Source organism: Podarcis muralis, chromosome 5, assembly GCF_964188315.1.
Source record: "Podarcis muralis chromosome 5, rPodMur119.hap1.1, whole genome shotgun sequence".
Taxonomy (NCBI): Eukaryota; Metazoa; Chordata; class Lepidosauria; order Squamata; family Lacertidae; genus Podarcis; species Podarcis muralis.
In genome coordinates, this window is record NC_135659.1 from 26,977,209 (window position 1) to 26,993,046 (window position 15,838).

General features: G+C 45.7%; 1 protein-coding gene across 4 annotated transcripts in view; it reads right to left on the reverse strand.

The window, feature by feature from the left end:
* Positions 1–15,838, reverse strand: part of ALG14 (ALG14 UDP-N-acetylglucosaminyltransferase subunit) — a 49,893-nt gene that overhangs the window by 18,940 nt on the left and 15,115 nt on the right. For 3 of the 4 annotated variants that reach the window (XR_003707143.2, XM_077928460.1, XM_028732741.2), the window contains 2 exons: positions 13,564–13,715; positions 7,728–7,850 (listed from right to left, as the gene is read on the reverse strand). Coding sequence is in view for 3 of the 4 variants with exons in the window: in XM_077928460.1 (XP_077784586.1) it covers positions 7,728–7,850; positions 13,564–13,715 (275 nt within the window). In the remaining variant the exon portion in view is untranslated. The remainder of the gene's footprint in view (positions 1–7,727; positions 7,851–13,563; positions 13,716–15,838) is intronic. The other variant, XM_028732742.2, reaches the window with a different exon arrangement.

Consider the following 15,838-nt stretch of genomic DNA (forward strand, 5'->3'; position numbering starts at 1 on the left):
CTCCAGATTGGATTGCTGCATTGTGCTCTATGTGGGGCTGGCCTTGAGAATGGCAGGTATGGTCTTCTCAGGAGGTCTAATCCATCCAATGTCAGAATCAGGTCTTTAGTGTGGCAGCACCTATCTTTACAAATCGGACAAAGTGTCATCGCTACTGTCTTTCTGGCAGGCCTGTCTGGGGTAGCTCAGTCAGTACAGAATGAGGCTCTTTGTGATGGCCTGTGATTTGGACTTGGAGGCTGAACCTGAGGAATCCCAGCCTGCACAGGAGACCCCGCCTCCATAACCAGCTGAGCCGGGGCTGGGGCTTGAGCCTGAAGGATCCTCACCTGTGCTGGATCCTCAGGTGCAGGCACCAGCTGAGTCTGCTCTGACTCCTGAGGTGATGGAGGACCCATTGCCTGCAGGTGCTCCACTCTCAGCCCCGGCAGGGGAAGCTGAGGTTGCCTCTGGGTCCGGTAACCCTCCAGCCTCTCCTGAGCTGCAGAGTCTCAGGGCAGAGAGGTGGAGGGAACTACGTTCCCGCAGGAGTGCTCACCTCCAGGCCAGGAGAGGCGAGTCACCTGTGGACCGGGGCCGCCTTATGCCTCGGGGCAGATAAAAGCCAGCCAGCCCCAGTCCCAGGTTGCAGGAGCAACATTGTGGGTAGCCTGTTCCTGCCTGCACCCTGTTCTGCTCTTCGGCCAGAGTTCCTGACCTCACCTGACTCCCTGCCTTGGACCCAGCTTCAGCTTTGATGGACAGTCTCCATACCGTACCATCGACCTCGGACTAGACTCGGACCCGCCACACGGTTAACCCTTGGGACCAGCACACTCTTAATTTCAGGGTCATGGATACGAGCCCCAAGTTGGCCTTCTTGCCTGCCGAGGACACCATATCCAGCTGTACCCATCTTTAGGTAGGTCTTCAAGGAACAGAGGTTGAGAACATAAGAGGAGCAAGACATCTAGCCCAGAATTCTGTTCTCACAGTGGCCAACTCTATGAGAAATATTGACCTGCCCACATTAGGACTTTACACATCAAGGGTGATATCCAATGCCCTTGTTGTGTTAGCACAAGGATCTATGGTATCCTCCCCGCCCCCTGCACACCCCACATCTGTTCCAGAGGGTTGGGGAAAACCCTACAGATTTAGGAAGTGCATGGAGGGGACAGCAGGGAAAGAAGATTCCGTTGTGCAAGCAGAAATCCTTTTGCAACATTCACCTAGCACTACTTTAGATACAACCCCAATATGTTTGTTCTCCAATTTAAAAAAGCACATGAGACAATACACACACGCACACCCGTGCGCGCACGCACAGAGCAGTATTTTGTCAGACAAGTTACGGATGGAAAACCCCCACAAAGCAACTTAGCAAATTCTCTCTAGCAGAAGAAATCTACTTTTTAATCATCATCATCATCATCCATTTTTCTATGTTCTCTGTAAACTTCAGAGATCAGGACAGAAGAAACCAATAATATACTGGAAAGTAATCTAGGTTTGTACTCTCTCCTCTTATAAAAAGTGGGGGGAAATCCCTAATGCAAATCATGCTACAAAGGAACAATACCTTATTATCCATTCTAGCATGCTACAGAAGTGCTATGAACTTAAGACATTTTGAGAGCTGCGGAGAGAATGGAAAGTCTTAGCTAAGTGAAATAAAGATCGCCTTTCATCACTGTGTGAGCGTTTCTATAACAATTGTATCTGTTTGCTATGGTGGAACTTAGCAAGACTGTGAATCCAGCACCTTACACTGCTTGCTCATTTCCATAATGCTATATGTATGCACTGAGGGTACTCCCTACCCAATCCCACCTTAGGGTGCCTAGCTTGGCACCTTTGGGAGATACGGTAACCAAATGGTGTTGTAGTCAGCCTTAAGCGAGACAGCTGCCTCCAGCCTATCCAGCTGTAAAGACGCATGAAATCCATTAAGGTTAAGGAAGCCAGATGGAATCCTTGTCTCGTCATTCTCTCACACAGAGCAGGAAGGAAAACATTGGAGTGCCTTAGGTCAGTCGGCAGAATCAAGAGGCAAAGCTTTTTCCTGGGCTTCGTCACTTCAGGCAATAGGATGCAGGGTTTGTGCATGTAGAAGAATGCTGTCTCGGTGGAGAAAGCACTCTGTGCATATAGAAAAACAGCCTGTCATAGAGAAGGCTTTATCTAAATGGATAGATTCTTGCAGTGCTATTTTTTATAGAAAAAGAGGTGCCGGAACTCACCATGAACGCCTCCCTTGTTCTCTTATAATGGCAATGGCACCCACCTGAGAGGTGCCGGAAGTGAGTTCCGGTGAGTTCTGGCTTAAAATAAAAAAAGCCCTGGAATATTGCTTTTTTCCTTTGAATGTATAAACATTTAAGCATAGGAAGAGTGTCTCCCCCCCCCCCCCCCAGTTCAGATCTCAACTATGCCAAGCAGCCTTAAGCAAGGTATCATACCTCAGGCATTAACACTGCCTTTACATCTCCCTACTGCAATTTAGGGATTACAACCCTAGGTAGGTTTCAGGGCTCCCATCCAGGTAAATTAGTCAATATATACGAAACTCAAATGGTGTTAAATGCTGGATATAAATATCACCGTTGCGCAGTTTCCCCACACATTTATGTCCACCTCCTCCTCGTGTGAGGCAGGGAGTTGGGAAGTACTGGAGAGAAGGGAAGGGAACAACAGGAGGCTTTGCTTATAAATTTAACATAAACACGAGAGGTTACCATGGGATTGCTGCAGAACAAAACTTTTAAGCACATAACCTTTCTAGGGCGAAGGGATGGAGATGGAGGACTTCAGACACAGGAGCACAATATGATGCTCCAGACATTTTTACCTGACCCCTTGGGACTCGGCCTAAGCCACACCTCCTCCCCAGGCCCCACCCCTTCACTCTGGCCCAACTCCACCCCCTCCTTGTCCACCCCGAATGTTGTATTGAATGTGTGCTGAGTGGGGATAAATTCACTTTCCCAATATGCCACCCAATGCCTAGGTTAGAAAATGTGATGAAAACCCTTTAAAAGAGAGGGGAGGATAACACCTGAGGAAAATACCCTGCTCTGAAAAGGGATTGGAAGTTTGTCACTGGGAGAATACACAAAAGCAGTGATCGGATGGAGGGGCCCATTAAAAAGGAAATGAACGAAGCACTGAGGTAGCACGTCCTCCGTCTTTTACACCCTCATGGCTAAATGCGGTTATACTGGGAGAGCGCAGGTTGGTAAGAATCTTCCTGTGGACTAGCAACTTGGGTAGACTTATTTGGCCAGTTGCTTTGCCGGCACAACAACAAACTGCTACGCACAGGCAAATGACAGAATGGTAGAGCGGCAAGGATGTCAGACTGATCCCCACTCAACCCTGAAACTCGCTGGATAACCTTGGGCCAGTTACTATCTCTGTGCCTAACCTACCTCACAGGGTTGTTGTGAAGGGAAAAACGCAAGAGGCACATATGCTACTTTGACCTCCTTGGAGGAAAAAACAAGCTTTAAATGTAATAAACAAACCTCTGCGTGTGATGTACTCGGAATGCTGTCTTCCAGAGCCTGCTGTGCTGTGCTGTGTCTACAACCTTGTGCCACAGCCAATTGCTCTCGCCGCTTGTTACCACCAAAGCCCTACTTGCGGGCAAAGCTGCTTGACTGCCACTTATTCCCACAAAGTAATGTTGAGGGCAGCGCTTGCTGTATTCTCACATTCCTTGCTTAATCTCACATTCCTTGAGCTCCTCGGATTTCTTCTTGCCGTCGAGAGGAGTTTGGGAGGGCACAAGAATCTGCACAATCAGGTCTTGCTAGGCGCAAGTGACTTTTTGAAAGCATTCCGAAATCCCACTGCTTCCCCATTAGAAGTACAGTAGAAACAGAAGAACGACAGCAACAACAACCTGCCTACACTGATTAACGCCTAGTGTGTCCACAGATTCCAGCACGGCAACCGTGTCATTTGGGCCTCATTTGGTGCTTTTCTTGGTGTTTCCTATTTTTAACACTTTTGAAGTTGAGCTCCATGGCAGATGCCTTTGACAGATGCTGTCAACTCGGAACGCCAACTTTTTGTTCCACCCCCTCGGAAGACTTTTTTAACCTTTGGGACCTGGTAGTCTGCCAAGGATGTGGTGCTCTGCGGCTCAGTAAACGCAGTCTCACCCAAGCAGAGTTAAATATATGTTGTTGTTGAGGCGGCTTTCAAGCTCAAAGCTAGATACTCTGGCTGATAAATGTCCGTGTAATAATATATTAAGCCAAGCTGTACGATCAAGGGGTTGTGCACTGTTGCTCTTAAAAAAAGATGCAATACCTCAAAGTGTTCAGGGAGAACCTTATCAAACAATACACAGCTCTCCCTTTCAATTGTTATCAGATCCTCTTTCCCAAGACACTTTAAAAGAGGCGGCAGTTAACATCTCTAACGTCGGGTTTACGACAGAAAGCCGTTGGCGCAGGCTCCCTGATGAATGGATTAATTTTTCTCCAGCTATTTACATTAGCTGGTTTTCACCTTCAAAGCCTTGGCTGATCAGAGTCAGAGTTATCTGAAGGACAACTTACACCTGTATCCACCTGCCCACACGTAATGACTAAGAATGGAGGTCCTCTTGGTTTGCCTACCACTGCAGTCGGTGAAATACGTCACAGGGCCTTCTCTGTGGTAGCCCCACGACTCTGAAATTTGTTGCCAGCTGACCTCTGGAAAGCAACCATACTCCAGACCTTCAGAAGCGCTTTGAATACGTATTTGTTTTGGGTGGCCGATGCATCCTTTGGTGCTTTTCGATTGGTGCCCCTTCTAGCTGAACTACAGCGGTGGTAGTGAACCTATGACCCTCGGAGTGTTGTTGAACACCAGTTCCCATCACTCAGTAGGACCAATGGTCAGGGATAATGGGGTTTGTAGTTCAGCAACTACAACTGCAGGTTCCCCACCACTAAACGAGATGATTTGACTCTGCATAAGGCAGCTGCATGTGTTCAGATGAGCGCTCAAAAGCATTTCGTATACATTATTTCAGCAATCCTAACCAAAACAGTCTTGCAAGCCCTATACCACAGGCATTAGGACCGGAGTGGGAGGAGAGAAAGAGCCGATTGCTTACAGCCACCTATAGAAAATCACGGATGAGGAGAGATTTGAACCGGGGACTTGTGGCCACACCCTTAACCACAATGCACACCACTTCACAAGCCAGTCTACAAGTCGCTCTAAATCAAAGCACCTGAGTGATGCTGCTGCGGCTGAGCACAGAGTGTATTCAGTTTCACTATGCGCTGGCAAAACTCCATTCTCTTGCAACGAGAGTCCCTTTTTTTAAAACACACACAGAGGAGATTTCAGTGCAAAGTCCATGAGGCCCTCTGGCACCAGCTCTGTATTTTTTGGCACTGCTATTTCAAGTGAAAAAGCTATACAGAAGTTAAACTATCGCTAAGTTACCCGCCGATACCCTTTCTCCTTTGACTTTTTCCACATCATCTCCTCCAGCAATGTAATGGTCTGTTTGATTTTCCAGACAATTTCCCTTATGATGGAAACTCAATACAATTGATGCTAATTAAACGGAGCCATCGCTGTAACAAGGCAATGTCCTAATGTACTCGTCGCATAAAGACGGTCTGTTTCATTTGAATTAAGGCATTTTGCTTCCTCTTTAATGAAAAGCAAAAATCAATGTATGGGGAAGAAACGGGGAACAGGGATGGGCTCACAAAGGTCTCTCCTTTGTTTTCTTTCATACTCTGGTCAGCAACTAGCTTTACGGGAGAATCACTTTGAAGTCAGGAGAGTGTTCCACCCCCTCTGACTTTGCAATGGACAGTCAACAAACCCAACTCTGTTCCCACATTGCTCTTCTGGGGGTGGGGGTGGTGCCAGATAGAAAGAAAAGTTAGAAAGGAAACTTAGACAGAAAGAAAAGTAACCTTGAAACTAACTTTTTAAAACGTTGTTATTACAACATGGCACAAGCTTCTCCTAGCAGACTATCGAACCTCATCTGAGGTCCAATTTAGCACTGTCTATAAGGAAGCTTGGGACGGGGGTGGCGATGTGGGTTAAACCACAGAGCCTAGGACTTGCTGATCAGAAGGTTGGCGGTTCGAATCCCCGTGATGGGGTGAGCTCCCGTTGCTCGGTCCCTGCTCCTGCCAACCTAGCAGTTCGAAAGAACGTCAAAGCGCAAGTAGATAAATAGGTACCGCTCCGGCGGGAAGGTAAACGGCATTTCCGTGTGCTGCTCTGGTTTGCCAGAAGCGGCTTAGTCATGCTGGCCACATGACCCAGAAGCTGTACGCCGGCTCCCTCGGCCAATAAAGCGAGATGAGTGCCGCAACCCCAGAGTTGGCCACGACCGGACCTAATGGTCAGGGGTCCCTTTACCTTTACCTATAAGGAAGCTTTGTCATGTTACAAAAAAAAAAAAAAAAAAGCTTCTAAAGATTTAGGGCAACAATCCCAAGGAAGCAGACTTCTGCTTGTGTGAGAGGAGTTTCCCTTCATCTTCTTTCCCCTACAGGTCCTGTGGCCTTCCAAATCTGCACTGCCTGATCCCCCAGCTGCCCAGAGCGGATTTGTGGGGTACCTTGAAGAGAGATAATCCATTCTAAATAGGGTGCCTGCTCTGCTGGCAGGTGGGCATTGTTGGATTTCACTTTTAGTCTCAAGGTACCATCAGACACACTTCTTTCTCTTTATTACAGATGAATCCATAAAGAAGGCTGACCGCCGAAGAATTGATGCTTTTGAATTATGGTGCTGGAGGAGACTCTTGAGAGTCCCATGGACTGCAAGAAGATCAAACGCATCCATTCTTAAGGAAATCAGACCTGAGTGCTCACTGGAAGGACAGATCGTGAAGCTGAGGCTCCAGTACTTTGGCCACCTCATGAGAAGAGAAGACTCCCTGGAAAAGACCCTGATGTTGGGAAAGATGGAGGGCACAAGGAGAAGGGGACGACAGAGGATGAGATGGTTGGATAGTGTTCTCGAAGCTACAAACATGAGCCTGACCAAACTGCGGGAGGCGGTGGAAGACAGGGGTGCCTGGCGTGCTCTGGTCCATGGGGTCACGAAGAGTCGGACACGACTAAACGACTAAACAACAACAACAGATGAATAGAAGACAATAAGAGTTTTCATACTGTATAAACAGGAATGTTGAGTCTACTTTGTTGTTCACTAGAACCCCGTGATCCTACCAAGCAAGGCACAAAGGACACCTATTTAGAATGAAAGAACGGGGTGCCTCTGAGCACATGGGCCGAAGGAATTTGTTTTTAGTAGAAAAACTGAGGTGAGTTCACAGTCCTTTCAAAAACTTCACTCCTGGTTAGCCTTCTTATTGCAGCAGCCTAATAAAAAGTCACTTTGTTGTTGCTGTTGTTAAACAATTTGGAACCGGAAATCCTTGTTATCTGGCCGCAAATCACTGCAATATCTTCCACTAGATCCTGATCTAACTTCTGCCACCTTTGATATAAATCAGCTAGACAGACCGATAATACCCTGTTTTATGAGTACCAACTGCCAGATTGAAACTTGCCTGAAAATGCTGCATTGCACAAGAGAGCTGCTTAAAGGTTGGAGGACTCAATCGAGGGAAGTAAACCCTGCAGGAACCAGTCCTAAATTTGTATGCATATTTAGAGGTTTGTTATCTCCAGATAGTTATTTCCTTTTGGAACAGACAAGGCATTTCTTCACTATTTGTCTGCAACAGTTGTTTTACATACCAAATCCGGCTTGAGTCTGAAGGTCAAAGGGAGACAGTAAAACATGGAACGCAGAGTCGTCAGCACAGAGGAGCTCCACAACTGACGGACCTCCCGGCTTCTGGGAATGCGGTGGAGGGTGAACTTGGAAAAGAAGGGAATAAATGGACAGATTTACACCAGATGACTCGTGACCGTTTGCACATAGTTCCATAAGGCGGCTGCTATCTTTGCTTGCTGCACACCTCCCATTCACAAAAAAAAGGAACAGATATCAGAGATGGGGCTCTTGGGTTGGGTTCATGGCTGTTGCCTCCAGATTGCAACCTATTTCCCTGTTCCAAAGGAGCGAGTTCTCCATTTGCAAAAGAGAGCACACAGATTCCCTGACCTTTCACAGGATTTTCACCCCTCCCCTGCAAGCAGCATCCGGCACATGCTTTTAAACACATGATGAATAAGAGTGCAAGACCCGAACATGGCAGCACAGATGCATAAAACCACTTGGAAAATGCAAACAAATGTCTCTCTCCTTTCTTTTCAAACAGTGCTCAAACTGTGCAGCTTAGGCAGCACAAGAACAACTGGCTTATCGCTCCACCTAGTGGACAATAAGATGAATTGCTAGCAACTGATGCTGTTGAACTGAAATCTTCTGAGCTTCCTATTAAAAGTGCTCTGCTCTAATCTTACCTTGCAAAGCATCCTCCCAATTTCCACATCACTTTGTGTCATAAGTTAGGACACAGGTTCATACGCCTTTTTGTCAAAGTTAGTACAAAACTAATCCCCACCAATGTATGCTTGACTTCACAATGATTACTAAGGTGAAACAGCAACGGAAGTTGCAGCTCAGACGTAATGCTAGCCATAATTTAGTGTTGCAGAAATGAGCCTCAGGAACCCTCATGCTTGCACACTCCTCCTTACACCCAACAAGGAAGACTTCAGAAGCTTTTGCTTTTGCTTAGTGTGTCTATCAAACTCTAACCTATAGTTACTGTTTTCTACGGTTGGCTGAAAAAAGCCAGCCTAAACTATGGTCTGGAGCTGGCTTGCTTCAGCTAACCACAGCTAAGATTAACCAGTTTGTCCAAGCCTCTATACCAAATGAAGAAAAACATAGGGCACAGAAAAAAGTAATAACAAAACTGCATCCATAAAAAAAAAATACATCACAAATGGATAGATTGAATTAATACAGGAATGTAGCTGTGTGACCCCGTCAAGGAAGGCCTGGACAAACAGGTGAGATTTCAGCTGCCTCTTAAATGCCAATACTGTAGGTGCTGGCCTGATGTTCACCGGAGGAAGCCTGCAAAGGGTAGGTCCTGCCACACTAAAGGCTGTGGTCTTAGCGGATGTAAGACCCACCCTGGAAGCATATGGCACTACTTAGGGGTATCTCCCTTGAGCTTCAAAGTGACCAAGCAGGACTGTAACATGCAGGCGTTCCCAAAGGTCCCAAGTCGTTCAGGGCTTGACATGCAAATAGCAAAACTTTAGAATTAAGTATTGTAGCATACTGGCACCCATGGCAACTATTTCAGCACAGGATTTATGTGCTGTTGATAGGGCACCTCCTCCAACAGCCAGGCTGTAGCATTCTGCACTACCTGTAGCTTCCTGGACCAACCTTAAGGGGAGTCCTGCCGTAATCCAATCTTGGGGGGTTACTAATGCCTAGACTACTATAGCTAAGGTATTTTGATCCAGGAATGGCTGCAGCTGTTACACCAATTCATCTGGCAGAAGGTAGTGTAGCACACTGGTTAGGGTGCTGGACTAGGACCTGGGAGGCCAGGGTTCAAATCCCCACTTGGCCATGAAGGTCTCTGGGTGACCTTGGGCCGGTCACTGCCTCTCGGTTTAACCTACCTCACAGGTAGGTTCCATCTTCAAAGAAACTGCCTTTCTTTTTTTTAAGTTATCAAAAAATGGAAGATGCCTTGGCTGCTAGTGCTCATTCACACCCGAAGCTGTTTTGTTGTTTTCATCTTGCATGTGCTAAGAATGTTGAATCCTTCATCTTTGGAATGTCTTGTCCAAACAGAAAACACGAGCAGGAATTTTTAGTGACGTTGGTGAGAAAAATGCTGTGAAGCCCACAGCCATAAGGAGGCCACCCAACCTATTTTACGTGGGTGAGATGTGGTGGTGCGATTTACCCCAGTGGATTTATTTTTGCTCATTTTTACATTTTTAAAAATATAATTTTTAATCTGTTGCCCACAACAGATCCTTAAGAGAAGCAGCAGACTACATGCAAGGATCCACTCCCTGCCCTGAACAAATTACCAGCTCTATAGCTTTGTGTCAGCAATGGCTGGATTTGTGTGTAGCTCTCCCTTGTTGTGAACCTCTCCAGGAGGCAGCTTCTCAGCCCTGGGGATCCTGCCATTCCTCATCCATGCCTTGGGGATCCTGCCACTCCTGCTGACTACACGATTCCCCTGGAAAGGGTATAGGTAGGCATCTTGTTCCACTTAAGCCTTGTTCAAGCAACAAGGCTTGCCTATGCTCCAATGCCTTCCTGTATTCTTGGTTTCCTCACAGAACCCCTCCTGGTGCCGACTTAAATAAATAACTTTATTTGAACTGAATTTTTATGCAGCTTAATCTTAAAAACCTCTTAAGTAGACTTTGTCAGCTTTTCAGCACCAGGCTGAATGTTTCTATTCTCCCAGGCTTTGGAACAGCACTAACGGTCTGGCTTTTTGTTTGTTTGTTTGTTTGTTTTATGGTCTCATTCTCATGTTAGGCTAAGTAGTTATGGATGCTTCTGTTTTGTATGTTCTTGTTTTTGCAAATCGCTTTGGAACTTCTTTTTGGTTGTGTGAAGCAATGTATAAATCAAACTGAATAAACTAAACTGAGGAAGTCCCACTTTTATTCCACGGGGTTCATTCTTAAGAAGAAGAAGAAGAAGAAGAAGAAGAAGAAGAAGAGGAGGATGAGGAGGAGGAGGAGGAGATTGGATCTGATATCCCGTTTTATCACTACCCTAAGGAGTCTCAAAGCGGCTAACATTCTCCTTTCCCTTCCTCCCCCACAACAAACACTCTGTGAGGTGAGTGAGGCTGAGAGACTTCAGAGAAGTGTGACTGGCCCAAGGTCACCCAGCAGCTGCATGTGGAGGAGCGGAGACGCGAACCCGGTTCCCCAGATTACAAGTCCACTGCTCTTAACCACTACACCACACATGTGTAGGGTTGCAGTCTTACAGGGCAAGCCTATATATGTCTACTCAGATGAAAGTCCTATTGAGTTCAATGAGACTTACTCCCACATGAGTGTAATAGGATTGCATCCTTAACTGGTTGGTGCTGCAGTCCTGTACCTGCTTTCCTGGGAACAAAACCCACTGAACTCAATAGGACTTAACTTCAGTGTAGATGTGCACAGAAGTGCACCATAAACCTCACAGAAGTGTTGGAAGGGACCACAAGGGTCATCTAGCCCAACCCCCTGCAATGCAAGAATCTTTTGCCCAATGTGGAACTGAAACCCACGGCCCTGAGATCGAGAGTCTTCTGCTCCACCAACTGAGCTACCAGGGCAGATATGACTAACCCACTATGATTTCTTTAATCAAGTGGCAGACCTTATATAAATTCAGATAAACAACATATTGAAATCTACTTTTTTATTCCATTTCATCTTTTCGCCTGATAACATTGCTTGTTCTACAGGGGTGGGGGCTAAATTCCTTCTTCTAGTTTCATGGAGGAGAGTACAAGCGCTCAAACGAAAAAGAAAGAAAGAAAGAAAGAAAGAAAGAAAGAAAGAAAGAAAGAAAGAAAGAAATGTATGCCCTCCAAGTAGGAACAAAAATTCCGCCTCAGAGATCTGAGAAAGAACAGTGATATGGTTCAGAGACTTCAGTTCTCAGCGGAGTCATAACCCTTAGAACTTGATAGGTACTAGATCAGACGACAAATCCCCCCCTGCAAAAAAAGCAATCTCATATTGTAATAAATGTTACAAAGTAAAAGACACTTTAGTGGAGATAAGCCCAAGCCTGAAACCTCAACCCAAAACAAAACAAAACACGGCATAGAAGCATGTTAACAATAACAAAATTTAAAAGCTTCAGAAGCAGGTCCAACTGAAACAAAGCTTTCGTTTTCCTGAGTTTGGGTTACACAGAACTTGTTAAGATACTTAAAAGGAAACAGATGTATGTTGACATGCATTTATAAAAGATCCTATCAGATGCCACCCTTCTTTCTGGTACTTTTGTTAATAATTGCATGTAGCAAGAGATTAAAGAGAAATATTTCTTTGTGTTGTTCCCCCCGCCCCTCCCCCCGCCCGCAGTTTGTCTTCATTGTGCAAGATGCGCTGGGAATTGGCTATTTTCCATGCTGAACTGATTATAACAGAGTTGCTGGCTAAGCTGTAGTGAGGAAAAGCTTGACCATGTTTCATACATGTGCTGAAGTCACATACAGAGCTAGGAAAGGGCATGTAACATCCTGAGCATCTTAAAAAGCATCTTAAAAAGCAGAGACATCACCTTGCCAACAAAGGTCCGTATAGTTAAAGCTATGGTTTTCCCAGTAGTGATGTATGGAAGTGAGAGCTGGACCATAAAGAAGGCTGATCGCCAAAGAATTGATGCTTTTGAATTATGGTGCTGGAGGAGACTCTTGAGAGTCCCATGGACTACAAGAAGATCAAACCTATCCATTCTTAAGGAAATCAGCCCTGAGTGCTCACTGGAAGGACAGATCGTGAAGCTGAGGCTCCAATACTTTGGCCACCTCATGAAAAGAGAAGACCCCCTGGGAAAGACCCTGATGTTGGGAAAGATGGAGGGCACAAGGAGAAGGGGACGGCAGAGGACGAGATGGTTGGACAGTGTTCTCGAAGCTACCAGCATGAGTTTGACCAAACTGCGGGAGGCAGTGGAAGACAGGAGTGCCTGGCATGCTCTGGTCCATGGGGTCAAGAAGAGTCGGACACGACTAAACAACAACAAACATCTTGAGCCTACTAGGGCTTGCTAGGCAAGCACACCTAGGGTTTAGGATGCAGCTACCAGCAGCTATGCCAACACAAAGCATGGCCTTGTCTGGTGCTGCAGCCGCATTGTAGTGGAACTGCAGGCAGATGTGCTTGTGCAAATGGCATTGGCAGATGTGCCACATTTTTCACTCTACTCAATGGACAAAAGACCCTTATTGATATGAAATCCTTCTCAGGTACAGGGAAACAGAGCTCATACGTTTAGATCACTTTTACCACTGGTTCTTAAACCTGCAGTCCATTGATGACCAATGATCCCTCATGCATTTTCAGGCGGCTCCTAAGCTGTCAATAGGAAAGAGAAGGAAAGGCTGGAGGTCTCTTTGAACTTTCTGCCACATCCTGAAGATAGGCAAGCCCTTTTTTCTGGGAAAAGTACAAACTGAAAAATGAAAAGCAACTTGTCTTTTCCAGCAGACATTTTAAAAAGAAACCTCTGACTGTGTGCACATTTCTCCCTTGTGTACAGAATTATTATTATTATGAATGAGAACAAACAGTAATTGATTATAATCCCCAATTCTATACATGCTTATTTGAAAATGCCTTGCTGATTTCAGCGAGGGCTTATGTTAAAAGCAGGGGTGGCTAATCTTTTTTGGCCTGAGTGAAAGCCACATTCACCCTTGGCTAACTTTTGGGTTTGTGAGTAAAAGGTAAGATTCAATAAAGATAAAAGCATAAAGAAGCAATTCAGCAGGATAAATTGAGAAGCAAAGTGCTTGGAGCTACAGATATGGAGCCCAATGCTGATAAGCAATTTAAGTCACCATTTCGGCGCGTGAAATATAAACAAACAGTTATCAATAAAGATGCCACAACTTACCAAGGAATTGGAGGCGGTTTCAGCTCTTTGTTGTTCAAAAGAACAGATTTTTTCTTCACTCATTTTGTCTGAATCAGCCAAAACATAATGTCTAGGAGAGTATGTCTGGGACAGGCTACTAAGTAACCTCAAGATTTCTGTAGTGTGTCCTCCTGAAAAACACAAAAGCGAAGGTGGCTTGTGAGAGATCAGCGAACTGCAAGACTCTGATGATTGCAGCATCAACTGGAGACTGATGTGTGTTGATGACTGAGCCGGTATAGATCAAACCCCACAGAGATAACTTTCATGTCATATCAAAGCACAATGCTTTTCATTTCAGACATTTCACATTTCCCCCTCTCAGTCAACTAATGTCTGAACTGCCAAATGTTTTCCATATGTATGTACTCCAACTCTAGTTCATTTCTGTTTTTTAAAAAGTTACGCTTACATGACTTGGGCCTTCCTAAAAGAAAATTCATATATACAACATACTAGAAAATTGTTTTGAGGTTTGCAAACTTCTTTTTCCTACTACTACTAATAATAATTTTATTATTTGTACCCCACCCAACTGGGTTTCCTGTGGCAAATTTACATTCTATGTCTATATTTGCAAGAAGCATTCCACTGATGCGATGCTGCTGTCTGTTTTAGAAGGGGACCAATTATTGGGAATATATTAGGAACCTAAGAAGCTCCTTCATACCAAGTCAGAGAAACTTGGACGTCTTTAAAGGGGGTTGGACAAATTAATGAAGGAAGAGGCTGCCCATGCCTACTAGTTATGATGGCTGTGCACTTTCTCCAGTATCAGAGGTGTTTTGCTTCTGAACATTAGTTCAGAGTGGGGAGAGTCCTCTTGCACTCATGTCCAACATCTGGGCTTTCATAACCATGTGGTTATGGCCACTGTGAGTACAGGATTCGGGACTAAATGAGCCTTTCGTGTGATCCAGCAGGGCTTTCCTTATGCTCTTATGATCGATCCCACTCGGTATTATCCACGCTGATTGACAGCTGCTCTTTGAGGGTTTCAAAAAGGTCTCTCCCGGTTGTGTCTGGAGGACACTGAGGATTAAATGTGGGACCTTCTGCATGTAGAACATTGAGAAATACCCTTTACACAGATGCTGCTGCATTTAATGGTATATTCATACTGAGCCACACTATTGAGACTAACCAATAGCTTACTCTGCTGCTACGCTGACTCCCTCCACAGAGCCAGCGCTGGGTGGTGGTGGTTAGGGTGTCAGACTAGGACCTGGGAGACCAGGGTTCAAATCCTCACTCAGCCATGAAGCTCCCTGGGTGACCTAGGGCCAGTCAACGCCTCTCAGCCTAACCTACCTCACAGGGTCGTTGTGGGGATTAAATGAGGAGGAGGAGAACCCTTGTATGCTGTCTTGAGCTCCTTACGAGAAAAAGGTGGGGTGTAAATGCAATAAACAAACAAACAAACATTCTGTGAATAGATAAATGAAGCAGGATTCTCATGCTATTCGTAGTTATCTTGAAGGGAGAATTTCAGTAAGGTGCAGTTTTCCCATCCAAGCCCCACAACAGCAGGAGAAGCAAGTGGAAAAATATTCACCTATATAGCAATTAGATGAACCGCTGTGCAAGGGTCTGGCTACCCAATTTACATCCTTTAAACTCAAGACTCTGTAGTCACATGGCCCCTTCATTCTCTAGCACAGAGTAAGCCATGCCATGAGTTCACCTGCCTTGGTGTAGGCTTGGCCCATGAGATTTTGCTGCCTGAGATGATGGACAAGGTGACACCTCCCCACCCCCACTCGATGAACAGAAGCCATTCAGTTGGCTGTTACCACAGTATCCTCTGCACCAGGCTAATTTGGGGGGCACAGGGCAAACTCCATGGTATATACAAATAAGAAGCTGCCTCATACACTTACTGGCAGCCAGACTCCAGGATTTTAGACTGGGTCTCTACCAGCCCTACCTGGAGATTCCTGGGATAGAACCTAGGACATGGGTAGGCAAACTAAGGCCCGGGGGCCGGATCCAGCCCAATCGCCTTCTAAATCCAGCCTGCAGACGGTCCAGGAATCAGCGTGTTTTTAGAATGTGTCCTTTTATTTAAAAGGCATCTCTGGGTTATTTGTGGGGCATAGGAATTCATTCACCCCCCCATATAGTCCAGCCCCCCACAAGGTCTGAGGGACAGTGGACCGGCCCCCTGCTGAAAAAGTTTGTTGACCCCGATCTAGGACCTTCTTCATGTAAAGCAGATGCTCTACCATCGAGCTGTGACCCTTCCCAAAAGCTA